The sequence below is a fragment of the Chiloscyllium plagiosum genome, chromosome 38 (assembly GCF_004010195.1).
Source record: "Chiloscyllium plagiosum isolate BGI_BamShark_2017 chromosome 38, ASM401019v2, whole genome shotgun sequence".
Classification (NCBI taxonomy): domain Eukaryota; kingdom Metazoa; phylum Chordata; class Chondrichthyes; order Orectolobiformes; family Hemiscylliidae; genus Chiloscyllium; species Chiloscyllium plagiosum.
The window spans coordinates 23399475-23414980 of NC_057747.1; the positions used below are offsets into that span (position 1 = coordinate 23399475).

Consider the following 15506-nt stretch of genomic DNA (forward strand, 5'->3'; position numbering starts at 1 on the left):
TTGGGGAGATGTCAGGGGTGGGTTCTTTACCCAGAGAGTGGTGGGGGCATGGAATGTGCTGCCTGTGGGAGTGGTAGAGTCAGAATCTTTGGTGACCTTTAAGCGGCAATTGGATAGTTACATGGATGGGTGCTTAAGCTAGGACAAATGTTCGGCACAACATCGTGGGCCGAAGGGCCTGTTCTGTGTTGTATTGTTCTATGTTCTAAGAGGGTAAAAGATTGTTTAACCAGCTTTTAACTTCCAGTGTTTAGTATTATTCAATTCATTGATGTTCCTAGCTGTGTCAGGAAATAGACTGTTATGTAAGTGAGATGAAGAGTTAGTCTCTGTAGTCTCAACATAGAACTAGGAAAGAGGTTCTGCCTGGGGAGTAGGAGGACCTAGCATGGAAGTAAAAAGTAAGACTTCAAGGGTTATAATCTCTGACACAAGCTGCATGTGAATGAGAAAAATGAATATGTAACTCATATAATAAGTATGGGGTGGCACGATGGCTCAATGGTTAGCACTGCTGCTTCACTGCACTAGAGTCCCAGGTTCGATTCCAGCCTCGGGCGTATGTATGGTGTTTGCACATTCTCCCCGTGTCTGCGCGGTTTTCCTCTAGGTGCTCCAGTTTCCTCCCACAATCCAAAGATGTGCAGGTCAGGTGAATTGGCCATAAGTTAGGTGCATTAGTCAGAGGGAAATGGGTCTGGTTGGGTCACTCTTCAGAGGGTCGGTGTGGACTTGTTGGGCCGAAGGGCCACACTGTGGAACCTAATCTACAAATATCTAATCTAACTCGGCCTCGTGTGGGAGAAGTAAGTTCCAGTTTGTGGGCCACAGCCACCAGTACTTGGGAAAATGAGGACTGTATTGTTGGGACAATTTACACGTTCACATCTGTACTGTGCTGTGCCCAGTATTCTTGAGAACCACATAATTAGGGAAGTCTAGAGAGTTTTAAGCTAAATAGTGGAAGCAAAGTGTGGGCACAAGATAAGAGAGGAACATAGTATTTTATGGAAAATGAGGGTCTGAGAATAGCAGGAAGGGACAGATAGGGAAAAAAAAATTCAAGACTAGATGTTTACCAAGATTACAAAAAAATCAAAAGTAAAAGCTCTGTGTCTAAATGCCTGTAGCATTCATAACACATTGTTTAAATATGTGCTATCAATGAACACAATCTGATAGACTTTAAGGAGAAATGGTTTCAGGTTGACAAGGATTTGGTTCTGATAATTGAGGGCTATATGGCATTCAAGAAAAACAGGAAACCATGTAAAGTTGAAGGGGAAGCACTGTTAATCAAAAATGCCAAAAATTAGATATGACATTTTGTTCAGGAGATCATAATAAAAAACTGGTTTAGGTGGAGATGAGGAATAGTAGTAGAACAAAGTCATCAGTGGGCTTGGTCTACAGGTCACCTGACAGTATCCATAATGTGGGACAAGATACAGAGGTAGTAATATTGGAGCTTGAGATAAAAGACCTCAATAAGTGACTTTTTTCTACAAATAAATTAGAACAGATTAGCAGTGTAGCCTGGATACAGCGTTCATAGAATGCTTTAGAGGTAGTTTCTTAGCACAGCACATTTTGGAACCAGATACATTGAAAGTGGTGTTGTGTAGTGTGAAATAATTAATAATGACTCAAAATTGAGGCACTGCTTGATCGCAGCAACCAGAACGTGATTGAATTTTACATGGCTTGCAAGTTGGACAACTAAGGCTGAGACGAGTTTTATAAAGCCAAGGAAGGGCAATTGTGAGGGCATGAAAGCTGACCAGGTGAAGAGACCTGACATGATAGTTTAGGGACTAGGTCAATAGAGACACAGTGGCAGCCTTTAAATAGCTATTTCAGAATATTCAGAAAAAAATATATTCCTATATAAATAAAATTCTAAAGTAGGAAGAACCAGCACATCATCCATGGTTAACAAAAGAACTTGAGGAAGGCATCAAACTTAAGGGAAAAACTTAGTGTACAAAAATGAATGGCAGCTCAGACAATTGGGTGGAATATGAAGAATGATAGAGAATGACGAAAAGATAAATCGGGAGGAAGAAATTACTTGAACAGGAAGCTATATTGGAATGCAAAAGCAATTATTAAAGATGCCATAAAGGAAAAGAGTAAGTAAAGGGAGTGTTGGTCCTTGAGAGAGTGAGGATGGGAGTTAATAGTAGACAATAGGGAAATGATGAATTAAATGAACAGATATTTTCCTTTGTCTACAGTATAGAGGGTACAAATTAGGAAGTGGATAAGAGAGAAGAATTTGGTAAAATTACAATTATGAGGGGTGTTTACTAAGTAAACTTATGGAGCTGCAGACTAACAAGTCTTTCGGCCTAATGAACGTCAGCCTAGGGTCTTAAAAGAAGTTGCTAATGAGGTAGTAGGTTATTTTTTCTGAAGTCCATTGGTTCCATTGGACTGGAAAACAATAAATAGAACTTCAGTATTCAAGAAGGGAGGGAGTCACAAAGCAGGAAACTATAGGCCAGTTATCTTGACGTCTGTCATGAGAAGGTTGTTAGAATTGATCGTTAAAGAGACTAAAACTGTGCATTCAGTAAAGCTGAAGGTAAACAGGAAGAGTATGGTTTTGTCAAAGGGAAATCACATTTAAACAAGTTATTGGCATTCTTTGAAGGACGAACACCCATGCCTTGGATAAAGGGAAAGCCCTGAGGTGCACTCTACTTGGATTTCTATAAGGCATTTGCAAATGTCCCACACCAAAGATTTGTGCTGAAGATAAAAATTCATGATGTAGGTCTTAATATAATTAGCACAAATAGAAGATTGATTGGCAGAAAACAGAATTTGCATAAATGGGTCTTTATTTAACTAGCTAGATGTGATAAGTGGAGTTCCACAAGGGTCTGTGCAAGGCCTCAACTTTTCATCATTTACATTAATGATTTCAGTGAGGGGAGCAAAGACACAATAGCTAAAGATGGGTAGGGAATTATTGTTGTAAAGAAGTCATAAGGAAGTTGGAAATTGATCTAGTGTAAATGGTGAAATCTGGCATATGGTGTATAAAGTGGGAAAATATGAAATTATTCAGTCCAGCAGGAAGAATAAGAAAAGGAGAGTTTAATTTAAATGGAGAATAACTACACAGTTACTAGGTAGAAAGAGATTCAGATGTCATGGTCCACATGTTACAGAAGTTAATATACAGGTACAGCATGTAATAAAGAAGGCAAATGGGGAGCTATCTTTTATTATGAGATGAATTGAATGTAAAAGTAAGGATGTTGTGCTCACGGGTCATTGGTGAGACCACATCTTGAACACTGTAGTTTTGGTCTCCTTATTTAAGTAAGAATGCAAATTCATTGAAGGTTGTTCAGAGGTGGTTTACTCAGTTGACACCTGGAGTGAGTTGAGAGTGTGGTGCTGGAAAAGCACAGCAGGTCAGACAGCATCCGAGGAGCAGGAGAATCGAGGCCTGATGAAGGGCTCTTGTTTGAAACGTCGATTCTCCTGCTCCTCGGCTGCTGCCTGACCTCCTGTGCTTTTCCAGCACCACACTCTCGACTCTGATCTCCAGCATCTGCAGTCCTCATCCCTCCTGATACTGGAATGAACATGTTGTATTATGAGGATAGGTTGGATGAGCTGGGCTTGTTTACAGTGGAGTTTAGAAGAATTAAAGGGTCACTTATTTGAAATGTATAGGCTTCTGAAAGGTCTTGGCAAGGTGGTCATGGAAAAGATGTTTCCTCCTGTGGCTCATCTAGTAGCATTGTTCACTCTTTCAGGACAGAAATGAAGAGGATTTTTTTTCTCTGAGGGATATTTGGTAACTCTTATGTCCCAAAAGACGTTGGAGGTGAGGGTCATTAAATATTTTTAAGACCGATGTGAATAGATTCTTGTTAGGCAGGTAAAGGTTATTGAGGATTGAAACACAAACAGGTTGCCCATGATCTTATTGAATGGAAGAGTAGGCCTTAGGGGTTGAATGGTATTCTTCTGCTCTTATTTTGGTTTTATTTGTAAATCGGGGAACTTGCAGTAGATTTGGGATAGTTTAACAACAAAGTAAAAATAAGTTGACTTTTTTTATATCAACACTCAAATATTAATTTCCACAAATTAGTGATATTGGAGTGCACCACAACCACATATCTTTGATAGGATGTTTGAAAGTGTTATGAAAACCTGTGTAATGCACTGAGTGAAGAACTCCAGACAGCTACAGCCAAATGAGCAGATGTGACAGGTCAACCACACACAAAACATAATTATTTGTCACCACCTCTCTTGAAAACTTTCTGGATTACAATTTTTCTGTTTGCAACTTCCTTCCTTGATACTACACATTGACAGGATCATTGTGAGGTTGAGGTTTCCTTCATTTGTTTGTAAAGTTTATCTTTCTTCCTCCATAGAAATCTGCCAAACTATGATAAAAGCTTTCAAATGCAGCTTGAATGAAGTTGGGCATTCCAGTCTTTTAAGGGTTACAGCCAAAACATTACACTACATCAATCTCTGCTCATTCCACAATGCCAACACAATGTGGCGATCTTTAATGTAACTTTTTACTAAGTAGACTTCAAGAATAGCAAAATTCAGAGAGGATTTCTGAATTTGCATTAATTTTGGAATGGTCATCCACCCAGAGTACATGCACACTTAAACATCGTACATTCCTTCTAAAAGAAAGTTAGCTTAGATTGTGAGCGTTTCTATTTGTGAGGTCATGTTGCTGCTCGACAGGACATTGGTTAGGTCACTTTTGGAATACTGTGTTCAGTTCTGGTCTCTCTGCTATAAGAAAGATGTTGTGAAACTTGAAAGGATTTGAGGGGATGTCAGAGGTGGGTTCTTTACACAGAGTTGTGAGAGCATGGAATGCGTTGCCAGCAGCAGTTGTGGAAGGAAGGTCATTGGGGACATTTAAGAGACTGCTGCTCATGCATATGGTCACAGAAATTTGAGGGTGCATACTTGAGGATCAATGGTCGGCACAAAATCGTGGGCTGAAGGGCCTGTCCTTGCTGTACGGTCCTGTGCTGTACGGTCCTGTGCTGTACGGTCCTAAAAGATTTACAAGGATGTTGCCAGGGTTAGAGGTTTTGAGCTACAAGGAGAGGCTGAATAGGTTGGAGCTAATTTCCCTAGAGTGGCAAAAGCTGAAGGGTGACTTTACAGATGTTTATAAAACCATAAGGAGCATGGATACCGTGAATAGTCAAGGTGTTTTCGCCACGGTAGGGGAGTCCAAAACCAGAGGACATAGGTTTAAGGTGAGTGGAGAAAGATACAATTGAGACCTAAGCGATAACTTTTTCCATGCAGAGGGTGGTGCGTGTGTGGAATGAGCTGCCAGAGGAAGTGGTGGAGGCTGGTATAATTACAATATTTAAAAGGCATCTGGATGGGTATACACATAGGAAGGATTTAGAGGGATGTGCACTTAATACTGGCAAATGGGGCTAGATTAAATTAGAATATCTGATTGGCATGGACATGTTGAACTGAAGGGCCTGTTTCCGTGCTGTACAACTCTCTGACTCTATTTTTTTTTTAAAATGAAGCTTATCCTCCAGCTGCACCTACAAATAATCCTTAAATAATCTTTGTAAATCCAATCATAATCAGCTGATAGAGAGAGAGGTTAGTTAATCTTCATAAAATGCAAAATTTAGTTAACAATTTAGGGCCTGCTGTGCTTTGTGACCTCAATTTTGTTAGCATGATCAGGTGCCACTTAACGCTTTTTTATTTAACTTGATCTCGTTCCACATAAATATTCATATTTGATTTGGAACATTAACTCTATCTGTTTATACAGAGGCTGCCACATCTGGGTATTTCTAGTGCTTTCTGATTTTTCTTCAGATTACCAACATCACTATTTTGCTTTTATTTAAGGTGTTTGGGCTTCCGATATTTTTATTCATTCTTAACGTGAGTATCACTGATATGGCCATTTGTCACCCATTTCTAAATCCCAGAGGGCAGTTAAGAGTCAACAACGCTGTTCTTCTGCCATCATGTGATGGCTCGTCTGGCTAACAATGACAGATAGGAGAAAGTGAGGACTGCAGATGCTGGAGATCAGAGCTGAAAAATGTGTTGCTAGAAAAGCACAGCAGGTCAGGCAGCATCCAAGGAACAGGAGAATCGGCGTTTTGGGCATAAGCCCTTCTTCAGGAGGGCTTATGCCCGAAATGTCGATTCTCCTGTTCCTGGATGCTGCCTGATCTGCTGCGCTTTTCCAGCAACACATTTTTCAGCGCAGTAACAATGACAGATGCCCTCCATGAGAACATGAGTGAACCAGATGCGTTTTAACAACAATTGATGGTGTTTATAGAGACACCATTCGGCTTGCTTTTAAAATTCCAGGTGTTTTTATTGGATTCGAAAAGCACCATCTATCATGGTAACATTCAAACCTGAGTCTTTAGAACATTAGGTTCTGGATTGCTGGTTCCATGTGTTATGGACTAGGTCAGACCACTCAAAACATTCTTAAACAGGCAACCCAGACCATAACTTTACAATTTGTTTTCGTAAGTGTACAGTGAAAATTACCCAGAATAAGTTAACTAGGTTGACTATCAGTTTTTAAAACAGACAAAACTTTTATTCACAAAATTACACTTTGAAACATAAAGAACAGAATAAAGAACCCCGACAGAACTCGGTCTATCCAAACTAGACTTAATTATGCTGTACCGAGTATACACAACAGTCTCAATAAGCAAACCCCCTTAAAAACAGTAAAAATGGAAGAAATGCTTACAGGTTGAAGTTAGAAGGGCAGAAGGAGAAAGAGAGAATGTTTAGCAGCCTGTTTCCACCCAGCTGAACTCCTAACTAGTTCTGGGTTGAACTGCTCGGCTAGAGAGCTGACCACTCCCCTTTCATTATACATGACCACTTTTTAGCCTGAAGTCTCATCTGTTTACATATAAACAAAAGGCCTCTCAGCAGCCTTTTTCATTTCTGTACCAAACTAGTCACCTTGGAGCCAGGAGGGGTTTATGACCCCTCTGAAAAAAATCAAGGATACAGTATCCTTGATAAAAGGAACAGCGTTTTAGAAAAAAGGGACCAGCTTTGTGACACATGACATTGCTGTTTTGTCACCACCAATTTAATTGGTGACAAAACAAGAGATAAGTTGAAAGAAGGTTTTTGAAGTTGGAGAAAGTAGGTGATGGAAAGAGATCCAGAGTTGTTCATTCGGGCAATGTGGGCACTACTGGCTCGACTAGCATTGAACTGCTCTTGAGAAGGTGCGGGTGAACTGTTAGATCAGTGAGTTGTATACCAGGTGCATCTGTCAGGACAGTGAGTTGTCATCTTTATACTTAGCTGAAAGGATAGAGACTTGGATTAAAATTCCATTTGGATAAAGCACCTTCCCAACGGTGAATAGTTCCTCAATATCAGCTTAGGTTTTATTATCAAACTCCAAATCATAGGATTGAACTGAAAGCCTTTTGTCTCAGGGATCGACAAGCAGGAGGCTGGAAGAACACAGCAAGCCAGACAGCATCAGGAGATGGAGAAGTCAACATTTCAGATGCAACCCTTCAGGACAGCGGGGTGGATGTAAGGGGAGCGACAGATAAAGGGGGGTGGCGAGATTGGGGTAGGTGAATGCAGGTAGAGGGTACAACTTGGTTAGTAGATGGGAGGAAAGAATCCAGTTGGTAGCTGGAAGGAAGGGTCGATCAGAGGAGGAAGGGAGGGGGAGGGCCTGGGAAGATTTGAGGGGGATGAGCACTCTACCAACTGAACCATATGGTGGTGGAAAAGGCAAGTTAGTGGACAAAAATGCTATTATATACATGAGGATACCTCATTGCCGAATTATGAATAGCAGGGAAGTGGGGATTCATTCAAGATCTAGGTAAAAAGATAATTATATATCAATCCTGTCTGAAAGCACCTCTTAAAACCACTTTTGCAGGGCAGCAAAGCCATTATCATGCTGCCACAACCCAACAGATGATTTCTATGCAGTTTCTGGCGAAACGTGAACTTGCCTGAAGATTGTGGAAAATGTATGGTGTTCCTTAGTAATTTATTGAAACATATTTGGCAAGTTAATTTTGTTCATGAAAATGGAGAAACATGAACAGCTGCTGTGTGTCACTGGGTAAATTGATCACTACAATTTAACTGTATCTTCAGGGTTTTAAATTTATTCTGACTGTCAAATATCTTGACTTGCTTCAGTAAAGAGAGCACTTTTGTCTATTTCAAGTGCTCCAGTGAGACTACCTGACAGTAAGTGTGAAAAAACAATGACCTTATTTTACTTGAGTATGCAGACTTCCTCTAAAAAACATTTGTCAAGCCATTTTGGGATGAAGTATTGTTTTAATTAATGAATTTCTCACACGTAAGTGCAAATGTTTGATTTGCTTTATTCATTTGGAGAGATGTTTACAACTGGCCAGTCAAATGTGAAATAGACATTGGTTATGCACAAGAAATTGTCCTGTGCTTTCAAAAAAGAGGTAGGCATGAGCAGCACTTTAGCAAAACCTGTTAGAAAATCTGAGAATTACACTTGCTGAAAGCTAGTTGTGAGATGTACTTCGTTTTCCCTTCCAATATATTTGAACCTGCTTGTTTATGGCTGCTGAGAAAATGAACATCTGCTTCTCTTAATGAAGTCTTTGGATTTTTGTGTAATCAATTAGTTTCTTTCGAAGTTCATCCACTCGACTATTGTTATGAAGGCAGACGTAGAAGCTAATCTGCATGTAATGGTGTTCTGCACGCAGTAACTACAATGCATGACCAGTTAATCAATTTCTGTTGGTATTCATGAGAGTGGGAATGTAGCATGACAATGAGTAAACTTCTCACTCCTCCTCAACTAGTGTGCTAGGCTTTCTTGCATCTGTATGAATAGATACATGCAGCCCTGGTTAGTGTCTCATTTGAAAGATGGTACCTCCAACAACACTCTTACAACCACATTGTAACTACAGTCCACATTGTGTGCTTGCATTCTGCAATGGGGTTTGAACTCCCTAACCTGATTCAGAGGCTAGAATGCAAGCAAGGTAGCCAAACTGTCAAGTGAAAACATGTACATAAGCAGCACTGGGAAAGGACAACTGTACAATTTTAGGCATTAAATCCATGCTTTTGGTTCCAATTACAGGATGTTTCACTTCAGAATACTGCCTGCCATGGCAGTTCTTGGCAACTTCTCCAGACATTACTATAGGGTAGTGGCACCAAACAAGCATCGGCGCAAACTGATGATGATAACATTTACCGGAGTCACAACTGTTTCGGTGACAGCAAGTTTGTTATGGAAAAGGTAAGGGACATCTGTATTACTGTTCTTGTGATCATACTGTCCTGAATTAGAGTAAAAGGAATGTACCCTTTCATATCATTAATCCCCAGTCTTATTGGAAAATTTAAGATGAGGACAAATCTAAGTGCTTGTTAGAATGATCAAGAGAAAGTGGAATGTAATTTGCACCAGTCTTCACTTTGCAAGACCAGATTGAGTGGTGTCAGTTGATGGCTTGGCACACATTACTTTAGTTAACACCATACAATTAATTGAACTGGGATTTTGTTTAAAATGTTCTCTGCCTGATCTTCCCCTGCCCCGCTCCTCCATTCCCCCGTTAATGACCCAAAGAGGAATGATTCTTTTGTGACTTCTTTGTCAGGAAAAGCAGATGTTGTACTGCTAGAAGTTTACAAAATGTTAATTCACTGATGTATAGCAAACATAGTTAGTAATTTTGTCATAATGTTTGTTTCAATCTCATGTCTTTGTAGACTCATTTATTATTTTTAAACCATTGTTTTTCATCAATTTGTACTCATGACATGTGAGCTTCATATATTTTACTATGTAATTGTTCATGTTTATAGATGTGCTGGGGAAGAAAGGAGCAGAGTCTGTGATTATCCTGCTGTCTGACATTCATTACGGTTACCAATAAATGCGACATCACACAATAGGATCGCACTTTTGTTTCATAGGTTCTCATCAATAAATGCTTTTGAAGGGTTTTGTTTCATCCTCTATTAAATCAGCTTGAAAAGCAGCTTCAAAGTAGTTGGAGATATTAGCCAGGCCTGTGGAATTGCATAAGCATGGTTGGTCACACTTGTCTGTAAAAGGTGGATATATTTGTGAAAATATGTAGTATTTGGAATGTGAAGGCAATAGGTTATTGTTTGTGATAATGCATTTAGCTTCAGATCCATTTACTGTTCAGAATTTTCTTAAATACGGTGCAAAGTGCTTTCTGTTCAAAATAACATTGTTCAAGTGCAATCACTCTATTTATACAGGTAAGGAAATATCTAATTTAAGCATAACCCACAGGTAGTAAATGAGTTGAACGAGCAGTCCATTTAACTTGGCTGATTTTTTGATAGTTGACTTTTGGCAAGTATAAAGAGATCTCCCTAGAATTATACTTGTAATTGCATTCAGCCCAGCCATTCCATGTTGGACCGCTATGGAAGAGTCCTGTCAGTGCCATTCTTCCATTTTAGTCTGCAAGCTTACTTTCTTCAAAAGTCTAGCAAATTTCCTTTCGAAATTATTGATCTCCAATTCCACCACTCTCATTGGCAGTAGGATTCCAGGTCATTACCATATGGTACATAAGGTTTTTTCTCGCAATCACTTTCAAGTTTGTTATATTGCAACTTATACATTGATTTTTAGGGCCATATTTTAGTGTTTCACTTGAGTTGTGACTTTCATTCAGTACTGTTTTGCTTTGGTCTATCATACCTCTGGCCCATAACACAGAACAGCTTGTAGCATCCTTAGGATTCTTTAGTAAATTCAACTATGTTAGTATGACTTCACTTGTAGCATTTCCTGCTTAGAAACTTGCATAATGTTTGCTTCTAACTTGATTTGTTTTTGTTTGTTTTGTAGTTTGTATCATGTGATTTTGTTTCTATTAGGGATTTATTTGTAACATAATTTAGAAAAACTGCATGAATGTTAAATTTTTCATATTTGGCCAATACTGGCTTTAAACCAGTTCTTAAACCAGTATCTGGTTGAAAAGGAAAGGTATTATTTAAAAATTTAAAGAAGTAAGTTTTCAATGGATGCCAGAAATCAACATACCATTTATAGTTGTATATTTCAATCAAATCACGGACCCACAAGTGAGAAAAGCAATTGTTCATCTAAAATATGATGTTTATTTGGTATACCGCATGGAATAGCAGCTGAGTTATTTGAGGCACAGCAGTTTAACTTGTTGGTTTACTATTTCAAGGCACTTACTGCATTGAGAGGGCTGAAAATGATTTGACTGTTCGGCAATATCAATTGTAGAAATGTCTGATTTCAATATCTCTCTGAAATGCATGCATCCGACATTCATTCCGAATTGATATGGGACAAGAGTGCTAAAATGAAGCCGAAATGAGAAAACATAAAGTTCCTTTATACCTGTGCATTGGCCTTTTACCTAGATTGTATCTAATCACATATTTATAGAATCTTATGCTTATGCCTGCATTTCCCACTTCAGTTTTCACAGGAGTTTGAATTATGATTATGGTCACTTTCTCCAATTCATTCATATTATATCCATTAGTGAAGTTCTGGTTTTTGTACCATACTGAGCTACAACTACATATAAAGAGTAGCACACTGAATTATGGAGCAATTTTTGAACCTCTTGAGCAAATTTGTTATTTTATATGTTGTTATTTTAAACCCAGTTTCAATCTTGTGCACTTGAGCAACCAAAGCATTTAATTCAGTAGTTTTTCCACATTTGTTGTGTGTTTTATCAGGCAAAATTGACCTCTCTTGCCTTTCCAGCAAAAAGTGCTGAGGATTAGCTGACAAAAACATTTTGCACTTGGTTTGTGTGGATGTGCCTGTTTCTATTTACATGTATGTTTGCCTTACTTTCTCACGTCCTGTTTTGTACTACATTTCTCATCAATGCACCAAGATAGGCCAACATGACTTTCAGAGCAAGCAGAGAGAGGAAACTCATGCCATTAATCTGGACTTGTTGTGAACTGTGAGGCAAAAAGCCGATTTCCTAATCCGCAGTCTCACCAGGCATCATAGCAGCTACATCCAAGTACCGAAAGCTGCAAAGGTCCTGCTGAAGAGAAACTCAATGTAATGTCCTTTTATGATGCATATGAACAACTAGGATACTGATGTGTCCTTCAATGGGTTTTAATAATAGTGAGGGAATTGGATTTGAAATGTTGCCCAGATGTCGCTCAGCAGAATTTCATTACCAATTTCAGCTCTGAAGGATTTGATTGCTATGGTATGTCGAAAGCATGTGCTGGTTACTTTTGAAGTGACCTGGTGACATCATATAGTGTCATTATCTTTCATAATAACTATAGATCCAATTGATGCTTAACAATCCATTGCAATGAAAGCACATTGATTGGCTCACTCGCGATTAGAATTCCGATTCATTCACTGATCGTTCTGTTCAAAATACTTAAGTTTCAATGATGTCCTTTCAGTATTTTACAACTTGATGGTGTTTGGAACATTACGTTATTGTCAATGCTGACAAACGTTTAATGAATTAGCACTTCATTTCTTCAAAAGCTGTTTCATCAACCTTGTTGAAGGTTAGCAGTTTTTGTGATGGGAACAGTTTCACTGTGTAAAAACTGTCTGTATAAATAATGTTCGAAAAACTACTCTTAATGTTCTTTTTGTAAGTGATTTTAGCCTCTTGACTGTGACTTCTTAAGAGGCGAAAGTGAGGACAGCAGATGCTGGAGATCAGAGTTAAGATTAGAGTACTGGAAAAGCACAGCAGGTCAGGCAGCATCCGAGGAGCAGGAAAATCTATGTTTCAGGCAAAAACCTTTAATCAGGAATGAGGCAGGGAGCCTCTGGGGTGGAGAGATAAATGGAAGGGGGGTGGGGCTGGGGAGAAGGTAGCTAAGAGTAGCTTCAGGGTAGAGGAGATGACCTGGGGGTTGCAGTGTGTGAGAGAGAGAGAGACTCAGAGATCTTTGTAGAGAGAGGAGGAGAACTTCTTCAAGGTAGGCATCCTTGCAGGAGGATTTTCCTGCTTCTTGGATGCTGCCTTAGCTGCTGTGCTTTTCCAGCACCACTCTAATCGTGACTCTGTGATTTCTTAAGACCCTGTTCTAATTTCAGAAAATGAACATACTGTTTGAAAGGGAAGCACCAGTGCTTTTTGTTTAATTCTTTGTATGTGACCATGATCAACAAAGGTGCCATTTATTGTCCTTAAGAAAACTGTAATAGCCTGTATTCATGAACCTTTATGATGATGTTGAATGGCAAGTTCCAGAAAGAGACAGCAAGGTCTCTTGCTGGAACTTGCTAAGTTATGATGTGGATATAGACTCAGAGCCCGATTTTCCTATGTCCTTCTCAGTGATAAAGGTCATTGACTTGGAAGGTGCTATTGTGTTTATAGAACAGTTGAAATAAAGTATTTGTAAATAAGCTATTTTTAAATTATTCATTCTCAGCATGTGAATATTGTTGGTAAGACTGTATTTATAGTCTGTCCCTGGTTACCCTGAAATAAATTTATATAATTTTACTTGTCCATATCAAATGGCAATTCAGAATCCATTATATTGTTGTGGATGTGGGCTGGAATCTCATATAGACCAGATCAATTAAGATTCGTAATCTGAAGGACTTGTTTGATTTTGTCGACAATCCAACAAGTCCATGGTCAATGATTTGTTGGCAAATGGACTCTCGTAATGCTATTGCCATAGCAAATCCACCAACAAATGTTGATTGTCAGTAAATTGGCAAACTTTGTTTAAACTTTAAACCAGGGAGGTTGACTCTGGTCAGATAGGAGACTGAGAAATGAACCAGCAAATTGAAGAGAAACTTGCAAACCAAAGTATTTCCAACTTTAACTATTAAGTTTCAGGGAGAAATTGATCAAGTATGTGATTTGGCCAGAAAGCTTTTGAAAAGTGTCTATAGGTAATGAATATTAGAACAGATAAAAAGGCTAAAGCTCAACATGTTGTTTCTTGAGACCAAGTGTTAGTATGGTTACCTGTCTCTGGGGAATCAATTATAACAAGGTTCACCGGATCTTATCAAATCAAAAAAAACTCCATGATGTGAATTATATAATGAGTACTCCAGATGGTGGGGGGGGGGGAAGAGAATGGAAAAATGTTTTTATGTACCTATTTTTGTATACATGTTTATGTATTAAAGAAATAACACGATAGAGAGGATAGTCGGAATGGAAATGTAAGTATGTAACTTAGCTTGCTGAGCTTGAAGGTTTGTTTTCAGACATTTCATCACCATACTAGTAATATCATCAACGAGCGTGTCCAATGAAGTGCTGGTGCTATGTCCAGCCTCTCTATTTATAGGTCTTGGTTTCTTAAGGTGGGTGATGTCATTTCTGGTTCTTTCTTTCAAGGGAAAGTAGATAGGGTCTAAATCGATGTGTTTATTGATGGAGTCCTGTTTCTTTTTCCACAAATGTTGCTCACCCTGTGGAGTGTTTTCCAAAATTTCGTGTTTCAATGGCAGTGAATCCATCTTTTGGGAACAAGAGAGTGGCATCTAAAGCTAATGCTTACAAATCCACTATTTGAAATTGTCAAATGATCTTCTTTTCAATTCAGTTTATTGATTAGGGTTTCAACAATGGCTTATGGCAGTGAATTCCACATTTCTCATTTCCATGATTGATGCAGCTTTTAATGGAGTAATTTGGCAGTAATGTCTAAAATAATGTATAGGGTAGACATAGTGGATAGGAATGGACTTTTCCCAGTGATCATGTGGTCTTCGATGAGAAGATTGAAAATTAAATGTAAAATAAATATAAGATTTAGGACAGAGGGTTATGAGCCTGTAGAAACTTAGCATTAACTAAAAGAATATGTCACCTTACAGATTACTTTGGGTAGCGGATAGAAAGGTAAACAAATGTTATGAGATGCAGGATGAGGCATATGACTCATTTGGAGGATAAACATTAGCCTGGACTGTTGGGAATTGTGACTCCATATAATTCGCATAACTGATGAGTTTATTCTGACTGCTATCTTGTAATTTTTATAGCAAATTATAGTAGAGAAAATAATGACCGTAGCTCAAAAGTGAGGAATGGTACCAAGTATGGTTGAGATTGGATTGTGAAGAGTCTCTGGTGAAAACCCAAACCCCGAACAAAGATGTGACAATATTATGGTTGTTGTGGTTCTGTTCGCCGAGCTGGGAATTTGTGTTGCAGCAGTCGTTTCGCCCCCTGTCTAGGTGACATCCTCAGTGCTTGGGAGCCTCCTGTGAAGCGCTTCTGTGATATTTCCTCCAGCATTTATATGGGTTTGTCTGTGCCACTTCCGGTTGTCAGTTCCAGCTGTCTATTGCAGTGGTCAGTATATTGGGTCCAGGTCGATGTGCTTATTGATTGAGTCTGTGGATGAGTGCCATGCCTCTAGGAATTCCCTGGCTGTTCTCTGTTTGGCTTGTCCTATAATAATAG

The 15506-nt window shown here is 39.0% G+C and overlaps 1 protein-coding gene across 6 annotated transcripts in view; it reads left to right on the forward strand.

Moving 5' to 3' along the window:
* Window positions 1-15506, forward strand: part of micu1 (mitochondrial calcium uptake 1) — a 108247-nt gene that overhangs the window by 19493 nt on the left and 73248 nt on the right. For all 6 annotated transcript variants that reach the window (XM_043679120.1, XM_043679121.1, XM_043679123.1 and 3 more), the window contains exon 3: window positions 9161-9322. In XM_043679120.1, coding sequence (XP_043535055.1) covers window positions 9162-9322 — 161 coding nt within the window. In that variant the 5' untranslated portion in view covers window position 9161. The remainder of the gene's footprint in view (window positions 1-9160; window positions 9323-15506) is intronic.